The following is a 19,718-nucleotide window of genomic DNA, read 5'->3' as shown; positions in this document are numbered from 1 at the left end:
GCAGAGTTATTTTAAAAAGGTGAAAATACCTGAAGGAGTTAATTCCATTGTTTTGCTGCTGGCTATTGAAGAATTGTTGCATTTCTGCACCCATGATGTTTTTCTTCCTTTTAGTAAATATGATGTAGTATCAGTGTACTCTAAACCTCATATAAATCCTTCCTCCTCCTGGAGCTTCAGCTGCCAGGAGTTAATTCCATTGTTTTGCTGCTGGCTATTGAAGAATTGTTGCATTTCTGCACCGTAGTATCAGTGTACTCTAAACCTCATGTAAATCCTTCCTCCTCCTGGAGCTTCAACTGCCAGGGATTCAGGACCTGGGTTTTCCATACAGCTTGGTAAAATAGCCAAGTTGTTGGATACAGGTGGGGTGTATACAAGGTAGAAACGGGTACAATAAACATGCAGATTAAAGATTTAAAAAAAAAAAAAAAAAAACAAAAAAACCCACAAAAAAACCAAAAAACCAAAGATCAAGAAACCAATATGAATCTGAGTTTTTCCTTTTGAGTTTGTTACAAACCTCTGCTACTTCAGGACCTGGGTTTTCCATACAGCTTGGTGAAACAGCCAAGTTGTTGGATAGAGGTGGGGTGTATACAAGGTAGAAACAGGTACAATAAACATGCAGGAGTAGAATGTTTGAGATGCAGATGCAAGATTAAAAAAAAACGAAAAAACCCCAAAAAACCAAAGAACAAAAAAACAGTATGAATTTGAGTGTTTCCTTTTGAGTTTGTTACAAACCTGCTCGATGAAACCTAGATTTCACAGATTCATAGAATTGTGTTGGAAGGGACCTTAAAGGTCCTCTAGTTCCCACCGCCTTTCCTGGGCAGGGACACGTCCCAGTACACCAGGCTGCTCCAAACCCCGTTCAGCCTGGCCTTCCAGGAGCGGGGCATCCACAACTTCTCTGGGCAACCTGTGCAGCGTCTCACCGCCCTCACAGTGAAGAGCTTCCTCCTCCCCTCCTCGCACCCAATCTAAACCTACTTCTCTTTTCCCCTGCATCCTTCGCCCCCTCTCCCGTCACTATGTGCCCATGGAACCGTCCCTCTCCGTGCTCCTCGCAGGCTCTCGTGGCCGGGCTGTGGGCACGGGCGAGGCGGCTCGTCCCGGCTCTGGCACACCGGGGCAGCAGGAAGCGTTCCGCCGCGCGAGGGCCGCCGGGCCGGGAAGGGGCGGCCCGGGAAGGAAGGGGCGGAAGGGCCGGGCCGGGCCCGGCGGGCGCGTCCCCCCGTTGCTGCGGTGACGGGCCGGAAGCGGCCGCCGCTCCGCGCGCCATTTTCAAAGGATTTCAGGCGCTGGGACATCGCCGCCGCCCCGCTTTTAGTGGTAAGTGTGGGGTTAAAGTGCCGTAAACCTGTTTGCAAAGCGACCCCCGCCCCTGTGTAGGTACGGACTGGGATTGCTGGAAGGTCTGCAAAGCTCCCAGGTTAGGGAGACGGGCGATGAGCAGGCTCATGAGCGAAAGAGTTTTCTTGTGCTGTAGTGGGAAGGTACAGGGTGTGGGGACAGGTGACCTGGGAGGACGTGGGGTCCTCCTCTCTGGAGCCATTCTAAACCCAGCAGGACGCGTTCCTGTCACCTGCTCCAGGGGAACCTGCCTCGGCTGGATCCTCTCCAGAACTGCCTTCCAACCCTTACCATCCTGGCATTCATTACACTGTAGCGAAATAATCTGCTTCTTCAACAAGTGTTGTCTTTCCCTATTCATTACACTGTAGCGAAATAATCTGCTTCTTCGGAACAGGTATTGTCTTTCCCCTGGCAAGTGTATGATATTCATACAAGCGTGCTGTGTGAATATCTTAGTCAGAAATGAGCTCCCTGCAAATCCACTTGGAAGCAGACTTTCCTAAAGCAAGCGCAGGCTCTTTGGGTGTATCTTCAACATGATGTTGCAGCAGCTTCGTGTCATGGCACAGCCCTAAAGCCTGCAGCAGTCAAATATCAGCTCCACTGAGTGCCTTTGGTACCTGCGTGAACAGTAATGATGTAAGGAAAAAACTTTTAACGTGTAAGTTCTGTTGAATGAAAAATGCATTTTGGTGTTGCCCAAAACTGAGACTGAAGCTGCAGATCACGATTGTCTTTGGTGTTAGTGTTACAGACTCAGTTAAAAAAAGATTTGTTTCATAGTATATACATTTGTCCATAGTAATTTCTTGTGTTCAGCTGTTAGCAATGTAGTTTTGTTGTCCATATGGCTCAATGACTGCATTATTTCTTCCATGGTCAAGATCCACCTTTGCTCTGCTTTTTTATTGTTACATTTTCTGATTGATAACACAAATGTTGCATCTGCAACAGTTCTGAACCTGTACTCAATATCAATTTTGCTGTGTTGTTCTCTGAATAGCAGGAGGACTTCAGTCTGCTAATCTAATACCTATAAACATTGCTGCTTTCACACAATTTTATGCCAGTTGATTCTCTACATAAAGCCTAGAGCAGCTGGATATAGGGTTCCACTATTGCACATCTTTCACGTCAAGGTTCAATTTTGGACATTGGTGGCTTAAAACAGTAGGGAACAATTCTTAGGTGCTACATATATCTATTACATAAACATTTATATCTTCAAAAGACTGCTCACAGCTATCCAAGCATGTCATAAAATGAAGGTGAATGTTGTCACCTTCAGCAGTCTTCATGAGCAAAGGGGGAACAAAAAATGAGACTAATTGGCTCTGAATACTCTTCAGCAAGGAACTGAGAGGTGCAATCATTTAAACATATTAATAAATCCTGTTTGGCACATGGCTGATTTAAAGTACTAGAGATGTAATCATTTAGACATATTAATAAGTCCTGTTTAAGAAATGGCTGAATTAAAATATTGTTCCATTTTCTCTTTTCTATTTTTCATCGAAAATGGAAATTAGATTTTTTTCACAGCATCCTAAATTGCAAGAAATATGTAGATGATAAATTATGTGAACTATTTATGCAGCTGTTAAGAGTACTTTCCAGTATTTTGCAAACTTACAGACATTTAGTAGATGTGACATACCTTTCTTCAGGACTCGGTTGTGATTCACAAGCTTCTTTAAAGAAAAGCATATTCTGGATTGAATTGACTAGGTGCAAATAATGTAGAAAACTTGGATTTACAAAAAAGCTTTTTGAGAAGGTTGTTTACCAAATGTTAAGAAAGCAGGTGTCTGTCAGAAATGGAGAAAAGAAGCTGGTGGAAAAGAGAGAATAGAAAGTACTACCTTACAGTGAATGTGCAGAAGATTGTCTGCTGATTAAAACTGATCTGAAAGAATGGGTTAAACAGCAAAGGACAAAATTTGCTCATTTTATAGACGCGTGAAGAGCAATCCCAAGGATTGCAGAAGAGTTTCACTGGACTGAGTAATAAAGTGTGAATTAAAGGATAATGTTAATAAAGGCAAAGTGATACACGTGGTCTCTAAAATGGCAGTAACTGCTCAGAAGGATGTGTCACTGTGAATGCATTTAATGTATGCTTTAGAGCAAACAAAGACCAAGTGCCCTGGTTTCAGCTGGGATGAAGTTAGTTTCCTTCCTAGTAGCGGTGCAATGTTGTGTTTTGGATTCAGCACGAGAATAATGTTGATAACACTCTGGTGTTGTGGTTGTTGCTAAGTAGTGCTTGCTCTCAGCAGAGGACATCTCAGTGCCAGTGAGGAGCTGCACGGAAAGCCCTGAGGGAGCATAGCCAGGACAGATGATCTGAGCTGGCCCAAGGGGTATTCCACACCTTAAAAATATAAACTGGGGAGTTACCCAGAGTGGGGCTGACTGTGGTTCGGGACACGCTGGCCATCAGTCAGCAAGTGGTGAGCAATTGCATTGTGCATCTCTTGGTTTTATCAAGATCTCTTGCTGCTACTACTACCACTATTATTATTACTATTAATATTATTATAATAATATTCTGTTTCAAGTATTAAACTGTTCCTATGGCAATCCACAAGTTTTGCCTGTTTTCCCCTGATTCTCCTCTCCACCCCTGTGGGAGTGGAGGAGTAAGCAAGCCAGCTGTGTGGTGCTTGGTTGCAAGCTGGGGTTAAGCCATGACAAACGCTGATCAGTAATGTGAAAGAGTGGGTTAAATAGCAGGGGACAAAATTTGTTCGTTGTGTTATTGTGTTAAGTGCAGTCCAAGGGTGTCAGAAGGATTTCACTGGACTGAGTAATGATGCCAGAGTTAAGGAGCAGTGTTAGGAAAGGCAGAGTGATACAGGCTGTGGTTTCTAAAGTGGTAGCAACCAGTCCGTGGGATGAGTCACGGTGAATGCATCTACTCAGTGCTTTAGAATGATCAAAAAGGCAAATGGTAAGCTAGGAATGAATATGAATAGTGAAGGCTGTGGCCAAGTATCTCTGTGGCTGCTCAGAGAAAGGTCTGTCAGGTACTGTTATAATTATTTCAGTCCAACTTGAAGCCCTTCAAGGCCCTGCATTATAGAGGCTTATATGAAAAAAAAATTATGTAGGAGTAAGATTTGACTCGTGGTTTTTAGGTTTTTATACTCTTGCTGTTGCAACTATCAAGAGACACAGGACATTGTGTCAGGTCTTGGATTCAACTGAATCAGTGCATATCATATATTGATTTTATAAAGGAAAGGCAGAGTGATACAGGCTGTGGTTTCTAAAGTGGTAGCAACCAGTCCGTGGGATGAGTCATGGTGAATGCATCTACTCAATGCTTTAGAGCGATCAAAAAGGCAAATGGTAAGCTAGGAATGAATATGAATAGTGAAGCCAAGTATCTTTGGATTCATCTGAATCATTGCATGTCATATATTGATTTTATATTTCCAGAAAACCAAATTTTCCTCATGTAGAATTTACTAGATATGGTAAGACTAGTGATGAACTAAGTTTAGGATATAAGATGTAAATCATGGTAGTCTGTAATAGCAGAGGTCTGGAATTACTGACACATAATTTCTTTCCAACAAAGAGTTTATGGCAATTATTGTCTTTGAAGATTTTAATATCTATGTTAAGCTCTCTGAAATAACAACCCAAACTCATATTCATTCCAGGATGCCTTTTGGAACTATACTACAACTATTAATTTCCTGGGCTTATTGTGGATCAGATGTGGCTCTAGGGAATATAATACTCTTTCTGGATTGATTCCAGTGGCAATAATGAGTTAAATTAAAAATTTCAGTTTTTAGGAAGGAGAGTGATTCAACCAGCAATTTGTCAGTACTTCCCAATATTGGATTATGCTTAGGTTACTATGTTTTCAATGTCCATTGCAGGGATTTAGTGAGATTATATATGTACTTCCTAGCTACAGTAACTGAAGTGCTAACATATATCCATTTATTTTTCTTTGCAGTTACTTCCTGTACAAGCTGTGACACAGATTTGTTCATGATATTTCTTCTGTAAAACTTTCTCAATTCAATTAGTAAAAAATCTTTGCTCTTTCTAAAACACAAGCTTTTAAACAAATCTGATGAACTATTTTGAGGTAATTTAATCTTTTTAACTGATACAAGTCTTCTTAAGGAGAAGATGGGCTCAGGAGTTACCAGGTTTTTTCTGTAGTAATATAAAATATGTTCCTGAGTCTCAATCTCGACACAGTAACACAATCACACTTTTACTGAATTCAACACAAAATCTTCAACTTTAATGTAGAAATACCAAGAACTTCTTACTTTAATCTTTGGCTGTCAGAGGAGTATGAAGAGCATTTCCTACACATCAGGACATTGACTTCCACTGAGTGCACTGGTGGAACAAAAGTGCATCGCTGCCTCCTTCAGCAACCCCAGCACAGTATGTGAGAGATTGTTGGCAATCCCAATGCCATTTCTTAGTTAATATCCCAACAACTCGAACTTCTCCACCAAATATTTTTGGTAGTACCTGGAGCAGATGCCGTACTTGTAAGACTGGTGATTCTCATCTACAGAGCAGCACCCGGCAACCACAGGTCTGTTGCTAGACTTCTTCGTAGTGTTTTAATAAAATGAGATGAAATCTTAACTTTCCAGCATTAGATATGAGTGAAACATGCACATTTTCCTTACTTTATTAGTAATAATTAATTTTATTTTCAAATACCTTCATGTATTTATTAAATATATTTTTAAAATCTGGAGGGTTGTGATGATAGTTTGGGTGATCTCTGTATTCTGTTCCTTTTATATGAGATGCAAACAACACCACCTTGAATTGGTAGTTTGGCTGCTCAGGTCTTTGCAGCCAATAGGTTAATACTGAAACTTCTAAAGAAATGTCAGGGAAGATGTTTTACAGAAATAGCTACTTTTCAGAAATATTTCTAACTATTGAACAGATGTTTTTACAGATTAAGAAACATATGATTTAGTACTTGATTTGTTTTCTCATTCTCTGTCTGAATTCAGAAGGACATAATGATGTAAAAGTACTTATTTCCTCAGATTTTGGGAAAACCAAAATTGTCATTTGGATTCAGACACAGTAATGCTGATCCAGTCTCCTTTAGATCAGCTTAGTATAACTAATCAGTCAATTGAAAAAATACCCAGCTCTCTGATCCTTGAACTGTATTTTCCATAAAATTATGCAAGTATGACTGCAGTACACCAGTATTTTTTATCATTCTTATTTTCTATTTTAGAACGTAGATGCTGAAAGTTAATCTGTCTTTAACATTTCACATATTTTATGCAATTTTAGAAATGGTTGGCATAAGTTATATTAAGTACTTGCTTGTAAACTTTGAAAGTAAGATTTATATATTACGAAAAAGTATGAATTTTTCAGAGTAATCTGTCAGTTTGTATTTGTGCAAGATACAGTGATGACCATGATTCAAAAAAATCAGAATATAATGAGAAAAACTGTCAAAAAAAGCAAATACTTATTTTTAAAGGAATATCTAAATATGTTTAAAACTTTTCAGTTGCAGTGATCCTGTTTTGATTTACTTAAATTTTAAGGACATGCTTATGCACTGTATTTCCTACAGAATAAAAAGATTTTTTTCCATTACTTTTTTCCTATATTTTTCCTCTGTAAAGGACAGATGCTGTAACCAACAATCTTTTGCAGGTGTTCTGTTTTTGCTGATTGTGACAAAAGCAGCTTTGGAGGTGTGTTTACAATGAGTGCAAACGCAGAGCGAAGGTTTGTTAATCTCAGGAAACGCCTGAATCAGCTGGGCTATCGGCACCCACTGGGAGTGGACAGTTTACCTCTGGTGGAAAAGCTCTTCAGGTATTCAGAGGGGTTTCATTAAAAAAATAGTAATCATATAGTAGCTATTGTTTGATTTTTGACATGTCAGAAAGAAGGTTTACTATGCGAATTATTTTCTAGCAGTGTTATTTTGGAGCTAACATTAAGTTCTGGTGTCTGATGAAGTCAAATGGGTTTGGTTAAATGATGGAAGCATCTTAAGATTTAATTTAATTAGTAGATTTCTAAGGATCTATGGCATAGGAAAATTCAACTTTTCTAACCTCATAAGAGAGCCAAGAATAGTCGCTATTGATATGTCCTTAAAAAGATGCACTCTCGTGACTGGTTGTATAAAAAATGGTCCCTATTGCCTGTGGTGGGACTTAAAATAAAACATTCACATCTCCATTTATTATGGCCTCATTTAGAGAATTTTAAATTTGTTGTCTCTGCCCTTTTTACAAGACACATAATAGAAAAAAAAGGCAAAAATTTTCAGATTTCCTTCTTATTAGATTTGCCAGTTTTTGGCTTTGGTATTATTAAGAACACAGTAATTTCCATAGTAATCCAATTACATTTGATGAAACACACAAGTGTAGCTATTCTGGTTCTGCTGCTCTCTAGTATGTAATACAGATGGAAGAACATAGGTAGGCAAATATGGAGTAATCTGTCTTAAACATTAATCTCATTCTTATGTCTACCAGGTAGGTTTACTTTCTCCATCACTAGCTTTGATACTTATCAGATGTAAACTCCTGATATGCTTTGTATTTTGTTTTTTTTATTTTTTTTATCCTGTTCTTTCCTATTTACTGTTGTTTTTTTTTTAACAGATGGTTCCAATCTTTCAGTTTTTCTTAGATGACATGAATGTTTTGTTGCCTTTGTTTGAACTCATTTGTTCCCCCTCTTGGGGAAAGAGTTTTGTTTCTCAGGTCATAATAAACATTTGCATGTGCAGTGTGAGGGCTGATAACATTGCTAACACATCTGATGCTCCTTTATCCTAGTGACTTAGTTCATACAACTGAGAGCTTGCGCAAAGCAAAGTTTTCTTCTGGAAAAACTGAGAAAGAGTGCAGCAATTATGATACTATTTTGGAACCTTATAAAACAGAGAATGCTAGACTTACCAGGGAAAATAATGATCTACATTTAGAAATATTAAAACTGAAAGAGCAGTCTGATCGTCATGTTAAAGGTAATATACAAATTATGATTTTGTTTTTTTAATCCTTCCATGCCAAAATAAAATTGTGCCTAAATCCTTCATCTGCAGATTCTTTTATGTGAATGGTCATGGAGTTTAATGCCTTTAATGAATTACTGTTCATACTCAGACATTTCTTTTGCAGTCAAAAAACTTTGGCAGTTCCGCAGATTTTTGTTTCAATAAAATATGAGAATGTTAGAAGTCTTAATGTATACTTTTGTACCTTGAAACGGTGTTTTTTAATTGAAAATTAAAAAACTGCTGTTTAATGGGCATTTGTCCCACAGTGGGTGTTTATTTATAAAACATGTATAGATATATATTTTTGTGTGTTTGTTTGTAAAAGTATGCACAGGTGTATGTGTATTTGATAATTTTATGCTATGGCAAAAGAATATTGGATTTTCTTGTGCTTATTTTGGTGCTACTAGGAAAAATAATAGTGAATAAGAGAAATAACACTGCTTTTCTCTCCCTTGAAGATTTGAAAGCTTGCCTAAGGAGGGTTGAACATGAAACGACTGACTTGAAATTTTTGAATAACCAGTATATACATAAAATTAAAGTGCTGGAAAAAGAGACCAAAGCCAAGACTGAAAAAATTCAGCAGCTTCAGGAGAAGAATCTGCAAGCAGTGGTGCAAACACCTGGTAAGTGTAAATAATCTCAGATATTTCAACTTTTTTCTGGGCTTTTTTGGATCTTCAGAACATAATATCTTTTCTTCTCGTAACAGAAATTTCTGCAGTAAAATATCCAGTAGAGTAACATCACCCTTTGAAAGTTTGTGCTCTGAATTGTGTAATTTCTCTGTCTGAAGTTTCATTAGGTCATGCCTTGTGTTAGGGACAAATTTGACTGCAAACTTAGATTCCACTGAAGACTTTTAAGTTAGAATGTGTCAGAAAGCATTATTAATCAACAGCTATTTCTTATATTGCTGCACCTAATTAAGAGACATATTGTTTGACACTTGCATATTTTTACAGATAATTGATGTGTAAGTGACAAATTCAGATTTTTGGAACCAATATCTAAACATAGCAAGATGCAAAATATGTCTACAAGTATTCCAGTCCTCTGTAAATTTACAATATTTACAGGGTCTTTTGATAACTTAAAATGTTCTAGATGTAACGTTCAGGTTAATGTCTTTCTCCAGGGTTTCCTTTTTCTTAATTTTTTGAAAGCTAAGGAATATAGAATTATTTTGTGAAATTTTGAGACTGTCTTTTTTTTCCAAGTCATTGAATTATATATGCATTTTTTGCATTTGAGGAAAATCAGTAGATAGCTAGGAAAAATTAAATTTCCTCTTTATTTTTGCATACCTTTTTGCACTTCATGTCCTTTGCTTCAAAGATGACATGTTGTCATCTTTTGTCTGTCTTTCTGCATACATGCCCCTTGGTCACCAGTCTTCTAGGGTTTTTCTATACTGCATCATCCAATATTGCATGTTCTTATTTAGAAATGTTCTATCTGGAAAAAGTACTGTGTTTTGCTTTTTTGTAAATATGTTATCATTCAAGCTAATAGCATACTCTGCTTGATAAGTAGTAGGGTATGATAGTCATTGAAATGAACACAGAGGAGAAGGAATAAAAATATTACTAAACAATGCAAAGGTTACTTCAGTCATAAAGTAGTTCTTAAATGTGAAAACCAAATGCCTTTTGTGATGTTTTGATTTAGCTGTTTTAGTAAGCTGAATCACTAACAGCTTCAACAAGTTTGAACTATAGAGTATTTGGGATCTTAAACACTGGGGAAAATTATTTACAAAAGGTGTGTTTCTTTATTATTATTATAGTGAAGTATATAATAGTGAACTTAGGCAAAACTGGTACTAACCTGCAAGAATGGCGTTGTCTAGAATATGTGAATTTTATCAGCTTATTGCAGGATTAAAATGGTGAAACATGCCCATTCAGAAGCAGTGGAATAAATAGGAAAATTAATTTTGTATTAAAGAAGATGACTCCCTTGCTTTAACTCCAAGTACCATGGGTTTGGGCCTTTAGGTGGCAGGAGGAAAAGCATTCCCTTCCGGCGGCAGCGCATGCAGATAGACCAGCTTGTGCCCCCGTCAGGAGTCAGCTCCTACCCAGTGCCTCAGCCACAGGACCCCTACATCGCAGACCTTCTCCAGGTGGCTGATAATCGGTGAGCCAGACCGCTTCTTAACTTTGACGTGTCGGTGTGTCTGATTCTCACTGTCCTACTCCTTTCCATTGATAAATTAAATTCATCTTCTCCCACCTGAGTCTGTCACTGGTGGCAGTAGTTGGTGGATGGTCTCCCTGTCTTTATCTTGACCCGTGAGCTTTTTCTTCTTTTCTCCCCCATCCTGTTGAGGAAAGGAAGTAAGAGAGCATCTGCGTGGGGGACTGGCAGCCAAGCACAGTCAACCTGCTACAATATCTCAAAGAACAGCTTCTGCTTTAATATTTTGCATGAGCAAAACTATTTCTCTGTGAAATATTTGGGTTCTGGAGCAAAGAGAAAATGCTAGTGTTGAATTGTGTGCATACAATTCTTTCATGAATTCACATAAAAATATAGTGCTACATTTCAGAATTCAAGAGCTGCAGTCAGAAGTAACTGAGCTACAGGAAAAGCTGGAGACATCTGAAAGTGGAATGAAAAATTATAGCAAACAGGTATGTTTGTATTATCAGTAGTAGTGGTACTTTTGTTTTATTATTAATAGTAATATTATTGTTATTATTTGGATGTCATAGCAATGACAGTGGCCTTGGTATCTTAAAAACCTTCTTGGGAATGCCTTATAGGGCTTGTGAAATACAATTATTCTAACCTGCCTATGTTGAGCAGTTTCCCTCCTCTGCTTTTGGAGACAGCAGCAATGACAAAATACTTGCCCAGTGGTTTTGCTGATAAATTTTGTCTATGAAAATTACATTAAATAAGCTAAACTTGACAATCATAAGTAGAATTTGTCTGCATTTTTTAGTGCGTAAGTGTTAATTTGTCCAAAATAGCAATTTGATCTTCATATATGTTAAGATGATTTTTTCTCTGCTTGGACTGGTTATATTTTTAAAATGTTTATGAACAACAGATTTTACAATGTTTGAATGAGAGTGGATTGATAAGATAGATACAATCTTTAAGTAGTGGAATTACATCAAATGTTTATACGTTACATCTTTCAAAATTTATGGATTGTGTCTTTCTTTTTTCTTCACTTCTTGGTTTTCCTCTTCCAATATTTCCTTTTTTCCGGTGACTGGAATAATCACTGAGTTAGCTTGCTTAAAAGTTTTTTCCCTAACTTTAAGTGCTAGTCTCAGTTAAGTTGTAGCATTCATTAACTTCACTTTAAATTAAAATTGTTTGGTTTTCTTCAAGAATGTAATCTAGCAGGACCTGTTCCAGTTTTTCCTTACAAATTGTGTTTGATTACTTTATTTCTCTTTCAAAGATATAACTTTTTTCAGAAGAACCAAAAATTTGAAAACCAACAGAAAATGCAAGATAGAAATTGTATTTTTAGTTGCCTATCTTTTCTGAATGTTACGTGTATGTTTATTTAAATGAAGGGTTTATTAATGGTGTATAAGGATACTGGAGGTTTTTTTTGTTCCTCAAAGGTTGAGATAAGAGACAAAGAAATTGAGCGCTTAATGCTGGCATTGGATGGTGGGCGTTCCCATGAGGTTCTCTCTTTGGAATCGAGGACTAAAAGTAATGAGAAGCTTATTTCCCACTTGAATATACAGGTAATTCATTTATTACAGTTGTCAAACCTAAAAATATAACGATCTAAGAAAACTCCACAAAATTTCTAGCTCTTCAAAAAACCACTATAGCTATAAAATCTATTGATGGAACTTGTCGTTCTTTTTTGGCGGCAGTGTTTCTTTTTTAAGGAAATTTCATTTCCTGTTTTACAAATCTGTCAGAAATGTTATGGTAAAGAATTCAATGAACTCACATCTGTTCATAGTACGTTAACCTGAAAGTATTCAGCAAATTTTTGTATGACACACTGTTTTCAGCATGTTTGAAAATCCTTTTAGTTAGAAAGTTATTGCATGCACTGAAAGTATTCAGCAAATTTTTGTATGACACACCGTTTTCAGCATGTTGAAAATCCTTTTAGTTAGAAAGTATTGCATGCGTGCCATTTATGCTTTAGAAAGTAACAATGGTATATGTAATTATGATAAGGGGTAACCCTGTAGGTGTTCTCATGAGAGAGTGGGGAATCTTTCTTGTGGTTTTCAAATGGTTCCCACTTTCACTCCAACACAAAGTTGTGAGCAAAGGATAAACTGAGTATAAAGGTGTTTGTGTTTACTGTGTGTATTAATATGCATTCAGTAGTGGTCTTGTAATGAGAATTTGAAGATGGGCTGGAGTACAAATCACATAAAGCCCATCTCTGGATTTGTGCCATCAATTCTCATGTTTTTCTCATGTGAGTTAGACATTTTGTGTACTGGTTGTGCATGATGTACAGTGGCATGTTGAAGAGTTTATTAGCTTAGGTTCAGTGCTGCAAAAATATGGAATGAGCTATGACTTGGAAGCAGGACAGCTGTGCTCAGTGGTCCTGAATTAGTAAATCATGATGAATACAAATTTATTGTACAGGGAGTGAGCCCAGAGCATGAACAAGCTGGTTTTGGACCATCAAGACTATTTGTTCAGGCTTGGTCCCAATATACCACTTTTATTTGACAAGAAATATATAGCTGTCTTTAGATAGCAGTATTCATGACTATGAGAGAGCTCATAACATTGTATTTCTTTTTCAGGTTGATAAGCATTAAAAATAGAAAATCTTGCCATTTTTAACAGGATACCACTTTTTTACTTTGGATATAGAGATACTGTATTTCAGAAGATTGGGAGGAACTTTTGCTACCTAAGTTAACAATGCATATTAATATATTTTAATGAAAAATATCTTTCAGGTTGATTATCTTCAGAAAAAAAACAAAGAACTTGAAAATCGCATTCAAGATCTCTTGGACACTAAACAAAATGTGACTAGTGAGGTAGTGGATTTAAGCAATAAAAATGAAGAACTGTGTCAAGAACTGAATGAAATAGATCACTTGGCACAGCAGTTGGAAAGACACAAAGAAATAGTGCTTGAGACTGCAGATAAGGAAATAGGAGAAGCAAAGGTAATCATTATTGTGTCACAGAGTGAAGGATCTGCTCCATTTTACTTGGTTTTATATCTTCTAATTGCAATGAAAGGCTTATTGGCTTGTGAAAGGAAGATTAAAAGGATTTTTTTCCAGTTTTCTTAACATGTCATGGAATTTCTCACTTAAAGTGGATCAATCACAACTGTTTTGTCTCTTTACTGTATTAGGTTGAGATGATTTTAGTTAAGGGACAATCTTTTGTTTCTTTTATTACCTTAGTAAGAAATAAAATGCTGGGGTACTTAGAGCTATTGCTAGGTAATGCATATTTGCAACAGCAGTACATATATTTGGAGGGTTTTTTTTCTATGAGGAGTCATGCAGTGATTCATTTAATCATTGTGCTCCAAAAGAGCGTGGGTGTCAATACCACAAATTTTTTGTGCTTTCACTTCATAGGAGCTGTACTGCTTTATTACAAGGAACTAACTATACTTCATTTCTTACCAAAACAGTCTGCTTCCTTATTTTTTTTTGTAACAAAGGGATTTTTGTCATTTTGAATATGTAACTCTTAACATATAGGTTAATTTTGGTTGATAGAAAGAAATTGAAAGAAAAGTCAGTGAAATACAGGATCTACAAGAAACAATATCAAGGCTTAAATCAGTAAGTAAAATATTTTCAGTTATTTTTTCAGTTCTTTGTTTCTATCCTTTTTATCATGTTGTCATCCATGTGATTGTTTCATTTGTTATAAAAGAAATCAGTTTAACAATTAGCAAGAGAACTTCTTTAGTACCCTGAACCTTTGATGTAAAAATTACTAACAAATAAATGAAAGAGCTAAAGAAGCTACATCATGTTGTTGCAAAGATAAACTGAAAGAAATCTCTGTAGACCTCTGTAGACAGTATGGTTGACTATGTACTTATTGTACATTTCCTTATTTCTGCTGTCTGAAGTCATAATTTTCTGGTGACATAATCATTTTTACCACAAATGAGTTATAACATCCTAGAGGATTTTCATTGTTTTGAAACTACTTTGTCTCTTAGTTGGGATGTGAAAAATTATCCAGTACTTGGCTCACTCAGAAACAAAGCATAGGGCCCAGATGAAAAACATCACTATTATCAATTCTTTGAAGACCAAACTCTTTCTAGCATATATGGCAACTTGTGTATTAGCTGAGTACAGTGTTTTGTTTTAGTCTGTCTAGGGAACTTGCAAATACAAAAATACTCAATTTTCAGGACATCGGATTATAGGAAGGGTGTGCCAAATAGCATTTGATTGGCTTCAGAGTTGCATTGACTGAGATGCTGTATTGTAATGCACTTCAACACCAACACTGTTACCAAATGCCCTTAAAATTATTTCTTGCTTTAGTCTTTAACTTTTTTCCCATGTTTGTATCCCACTATCCTACTGGTTGGTTTGCTTTTCTTGGTGCTGATTGCAAACCATGTAAAAATTAATGCTTAGTTAGGCTTAATAAAATGTGGTATAAATACAATGATGGCCTGCAACAAATGTTAAAGCATCAGTTATCCAGGTCAACCAGAAGTAAACAGTGTTGTATATTAAAAGTTGATCAAAATGTTAATTTTTTTTCCCAAGTGTCTCTATTGGCACTTCTAATTTTTATAATAATACTTGTTACTTCAGGAGTTGTGCTCATGTCATAAGGAGAATGAGAGACTGAATGAAAAACTCTCTGGGAAAACAGATGAAAAAGGGAATCTTGAACTGCTGTTAAACCAGCTTCAACAAGAGAAGCAAAGGCTGACAGAAAAAACAGAGAACTTAGAAAGAAAAGGTAAATCATCAAATGTAGATTCTTGGAAGCTACTTTTCTGTAATTTTTGAAATGGAATACTTTCCTAGTTAACATAGAGTTGATAGTACTAAAAGCCTTTTAATATATATAAATTAAAAGAAAACCATAGGTGTCCAGTCATATTTGAAGTGAAAACTCTTGTTATAGAAAGATTTTTCATTCTGTATGTGAGAACTGAAAGTTGAGCTTTTTACTGTGATCCCATAGGACATCCTTATCCTAATTCTGTGGCAGTTTCATACAAAGTCATTTCCAAAACTCTTCAGATTCTGTTTCTTGAGAGATTTATCCATCTCGGTTTTGAAAACCTCCAGGGATGAAGATTCCACAGTATCTCTAATATTCTTCAGTTGTCATAGCAAAATATTTTTCCCTGTATTACAATTGTTTGTAATTGCTTGTAGCAATTAATTGCCACTGTTGCTTATTTACCTACTATGTACCTGTGAAGAAACTTTCTCTACATTTTCTGCAAGTCCCCCTTGGTACTGTCAGTGTGCCCTTGGCTCTCCAGCTTTTCTCCAGGCTGAATGAACCCAGTTCCCTCAGCTATTCCCCCCAGAGCATGTATTCTGCTCCCTGACCAGCTTGCAGGGCTTGCCTTGGATTTAATTTATCTACATCTTTCTTGTTGTAGAAGGGACAAACCTTAAAACAGTATTTTAAGTGCAGTCTCATGGGTGCTAAATAAAGGGGAATAATCACATCCCTCTGTCTGTCGATACAGCTCAAGGTGCTGTCAGGCCTCTGATGCTCTTATGCTACTCACTTGTGTTTAGCCCTCTTTAGCCTTTAGAATCCTGTTCAGCAGGATTGCTGCCTGCATGGTTGGTGCAAGTTAATCCATCCTAAATGCCAGTGTCTTTGAGGAAATTCATGGCTTCCATATACAGTTGTTTGTCTTTCTTCTTTTTTTTTTCCTTCCAGAACGAGAACTTGTCCTAGAAATTGAAAGAATGAGATTAGACTATGGTATTGCCCTAGGAGACAAATCTCCATCTCGTCTAGATGCATTTGTAAAGACCTTAGAAGATGACAGAGACTACTATAAGCGAGCATTAGACTATCTTCAGAAAATGGTTAAACTAAAGCCTAGCCCAAGCCGCAGGACTGCAGAGAAGGTAAAGTTCTTGCTGTCAAAATAAGTGAAAAAAAATACTGTAGAAACAATTCAGAAGCCATCAAATACATTTTCAAATTCAGTGGCGTTAAATGACTGTAGTAGTTTTCTAAATTGCATTCTTGATAGAAAAAATCAACCGAGAGAAACTCCAGTGAACTTGCCTTTTTCTTTCCTTGTCATACACTGATTAGTTATTGATCAGTTTATTGAAATAAATAGAACTAGATAATAATCAGAAAAAGGCTGAAATCTTATGGCTAGCTCCTTTGCTTTTTCTTTTTAACAGCTGAGTCTTGTTTAGATTACACCACCAGTGCCAGGCTTTTTCTTGTGATTAAAATGATTTTGAATATATTTTGTTTGTATTGCTAATAGGAAGAGTTCTTTTCTCTTATTAATTTTTCAGATGTTTTAATTAGAAAATTTTAACATAAATCTATTGATCACTTTTCAGAGTGAAGAGCTTAAATCAATCACCAGAGAAAGAGATGAGCTGCGGTCCGTGTTAGACAGATTTGAAAAACACATGATAGAAATTCAGTCCAATGTGAAATTATTGACTGCAGAAAGAGATAGATTAAAAGTTCTTTATGAGCAGGTAAGAAGAAATTGTTTATAGTTAACATTGAAATAACCAGTTAACACTTCTTGTACTGTTGGTTATTTAAATTGAAAAAACTAGTAGAACATAAACAAGGCTAATAAAATACATATCTATTTTTATTACTAGTTAATAAATTATGTGTTCTAGTTAGTTTATTGACTTTAAAGATATTAAAAGTTATTGTAATGGCATTTTCAAATGATAAACGTCAGGAAAAAATCAGTAGAATGCATGAGAAAGTTGTGTAAAGATACAGCAAGGGAGCAAGAAAGGAGTAGTTAACTGATAAAAGAAGAGTAAAGTTAGGGTATACTTGGGACAGTAAAAAAAAGAATGATGATTATTTTGACAGTGTAAGTTGTCATGCCACTGAGTGATTTAGGGAATACATTTTAGTTATCTAGGGAAAAAATAAGGCTGTAATGGGACTTCTACTATAACTGCAGCATTTTGTTAGTGTGTACTCTATATTGCAGTCCAGGTATGCTAACAAACTATAATCTTTTAAAGTCTCAGAGCGAATTGAACAGGATGAGAAGAGAAGCAAAACACAGTTTTGTTTCTCAAAGTCATATAGAAGAGGAAAGAGACATTGCACTGACTGACTTCAGAATACTAAAGGCAGAAAAAGAAAGTCTTGGAGAAAAATTAAAGGTGAGCTTTATCGCTACATTGAGGTGACATATAGGGAAGAGTTATACAATAATGCTGTGTTTGTGTTTGGCTATCTGTCAGTTTCCTTTCAATAACTTTGGATTTCAAACTCACTTGAGAGCTCAATGAATTTATATTATTATCAAATACCTATTATTGTTATTGTTACTGTTATTGTTATTAATTACCAAGTTTTCCTGTAAACACAGTCCCAGGCAGGAGTAGAGGAACATGCTTTAAAGTATTTAAGGGCAAACCTTGTGTGGGAGACCTAGATATGGAGGCCCAGACACGGAATACTTCTTGCATATGCAATTACTTTGAAGATGTTTGGGTGTCATTGTTGTGGAAGAAATCATCCACTTCACTCACAAGAGAGAAACAACAATGTATTTTATTCACTTAAGGCACTGAGTTTCAAAAATTCAATGGTAAATGCAATGGTGATTTAACAAGATTTGATGGTAAGGTCATCAGCTGGATGCAGCTATCAGAAGGGCAACTAGTGCTTAACCAAAAAAAAAAAAAAGAGGGGGAGTGGGGTGGAGCACACTGTCACAGTCACATATGATTCTTATCCTACAAATTGGGGGTTATATGGGCTTTTTCATTTTTGCTGATCTTTAGTTACTGTTGCATTTTTAGCAGAGTATATTTTAAATGGCACATAACTGAGCCATGAAACATAAATTCAATCCAACTTTCAGTATTTTTGACCTTTAAAAATGTTTATTAACGCAGCGGTTTTCCTGTTACTATGATCTTGACAGGCAGCCCATGAATGTGGTGGAATCACCAGCTTTGGAAATGTTCTAAAAGCATGTGGATATGGCAAATAGGGACGTGGTTTAGTGTTGAATATGGCAGTGCTGGGTTAATAGTTGGACTTAATGTCTTAGAGGTCTTTTCCAACTTAAATGATTCATTCTATGGTTCTGTGACCATAGATGTCTGGTATTAATGTGCATTCATGGTTGTAGTCAAGAGCCTGTGGTTTCAGGGGATTGTTTTCCCCTGCCTTCTGTATTGGTCATTAATATAATGTTTGAAAATGTTTTGAAAATAATTTCAATGGACTTATCCCAAGACATCATATGTCAATCGTGATTGTATGATGAATGCTTCCATAGTTTGATTTTACTACCACAAAAATAAAGACCTGTTGTGTATCTGAATGCAGTGGCAGTAAATCTGACCTCTTTGCTTAAAGCATGTGCATGCAGTAGTAGAGATGTGTTTCCAGCTCCATCCTTTCTTCTAATAGGTGACTACCAGTGTTTTATGTGTGTGCCACTTGGAAATACCGTTACAAACACACTAATGTAAGGCATTTCTAGGAAGACTGAGAGTTTGTTTCACTGCAGTTATGCACAGAGGTCAGGGAACAGATAAGTAATCTTTAAAAGTTTCTTCATAGATACAGGGAAAGGCCAGTTAGCTTTCTAGTGTGCCTTGCATGTTGTAATTAATAATATTTGAATAAATTTATTTAAAATGTCTTAGGGCACTAAGTTATACATGCATGCACCCTCATGTAGCTCATTAAACTCTACAACAACTCAAAATATTAACTTAGTTGGGACCAAATATAAATATGCCCTTTAAAAAAATCTAAACCAAGAATCAAACCCCAAATCAGTGATGTTATATTAAACTACAGTAATGTATTTTCATTTAAAGTTCTGTAGTTTTACAGCGAAAGCTTTGCATTTGGTCATTCATTTAAGAATGTAAAGCAATATTTTCTGAAACATGAAGCTTAAATTTCTCTGATTAAATCTAAAAATATCTGTCTTGTTACATGTAATTTTATATTTCTCAGATGCATCAAGAAGCAGCATACCATGAAAAATCAAAGCTGCAGCATGATATTTCAGAATTGGAGAATAATATTCAAGGAGTAAGTGCTTTTTTAGGAAGTAAGCTTTTATTATTTCTAAAATAAGATAGACTGTTCCAGAAATTATTTT

The 19,718-nt window shown here is 36.2% G+C and overlaps 1 protein-coding gene across 3 annotated transcripts in view; it reads left to right on the top strand.

Moving 5' to 3' along the window:
• The first annotated feature begins 1,224 nt into the window (after positions 1-1,224).
• The window catches only part of CEP135 (centrosomal protein 135), a 33,868-nt gene continuing 15,374 nt past the window's right edge, over positions 1,225-19,718 (top strand). For 2 of the 3 annotated variants that reach the window (XR_005626520.1, XM_039699097.1), the window contains exons 1-15: positions 1,225-1,338; positions 5,339-5,941; positions 7,048-7,212; positions 8,193-8,383; positions 8,878-9,045; positions 10,420-10,561; positions 10,974-11,058; positions 12,013-12,141; positions 13,342-13,557; positions 14,128-14,193; positions 15,196-15,346; positions 16,295-16,488; positions 16,945-17,088; positions 17,605-17,748; positions 19,571-19,648. Coding sequence is in view for 2 of the 3 variants with exons in the window: in XM_039699097.1 (XP_039555031.1) it covers positions 7,100-7,212; positions 8,193-8,383; positions 8,878-9,045; positions 10,420-10,561; positions 10,974-11,058; positions 12,013-12,141; positions 13,342-13,557; positions 14,128-14,193; positions 15,196-15,346; positions 16,295-16,488; positions 16,945-17,088; positions 17,605-17,748; positions 19,571-19,648 (1,821 nt within the window). In the remaining variant the exon portion in view is untranslated. Of the gene's footprint in view, positions 1,339-5,338; positions 5,942-7,047; positions 7,213-8,192; positions 8,384-8,877; positions 9,046-10,419; positions 10,562-10,960; positions 11,059-12,012; positions 12,142-13,341; positions 13,558-14,127; positions 14,194-15,195; positions 15,347-16,294; positions 16,489-16,944; positions 17,089-17,604; positions 17,749-19,570; positions 19,649-19,718 lie in introns of those variants that run through there. The other variant, XM_039699099.1, reaches the window with a different exon arrangement.

Source organism: Passer montanus, unplaced genomic scaffold (genome assembly GCF_014805655.1).
Source record: "Passer montanus isolate IOZ18808 unplaced genomic scaffold, ASM1480565v1 scaffold13, whole genome shotgun sequence".
Lineage (NCBI taxonomy): Eukaryota > Metazoa > Chordata > Aves > Passeriformes > Passeridae > Passer > Passer montanus.
The sequence above is the reverse complement of the archived record's forward strand: the minus strand, read 5'-3'. Positions and strand labels throughout refer to the sequence as shown.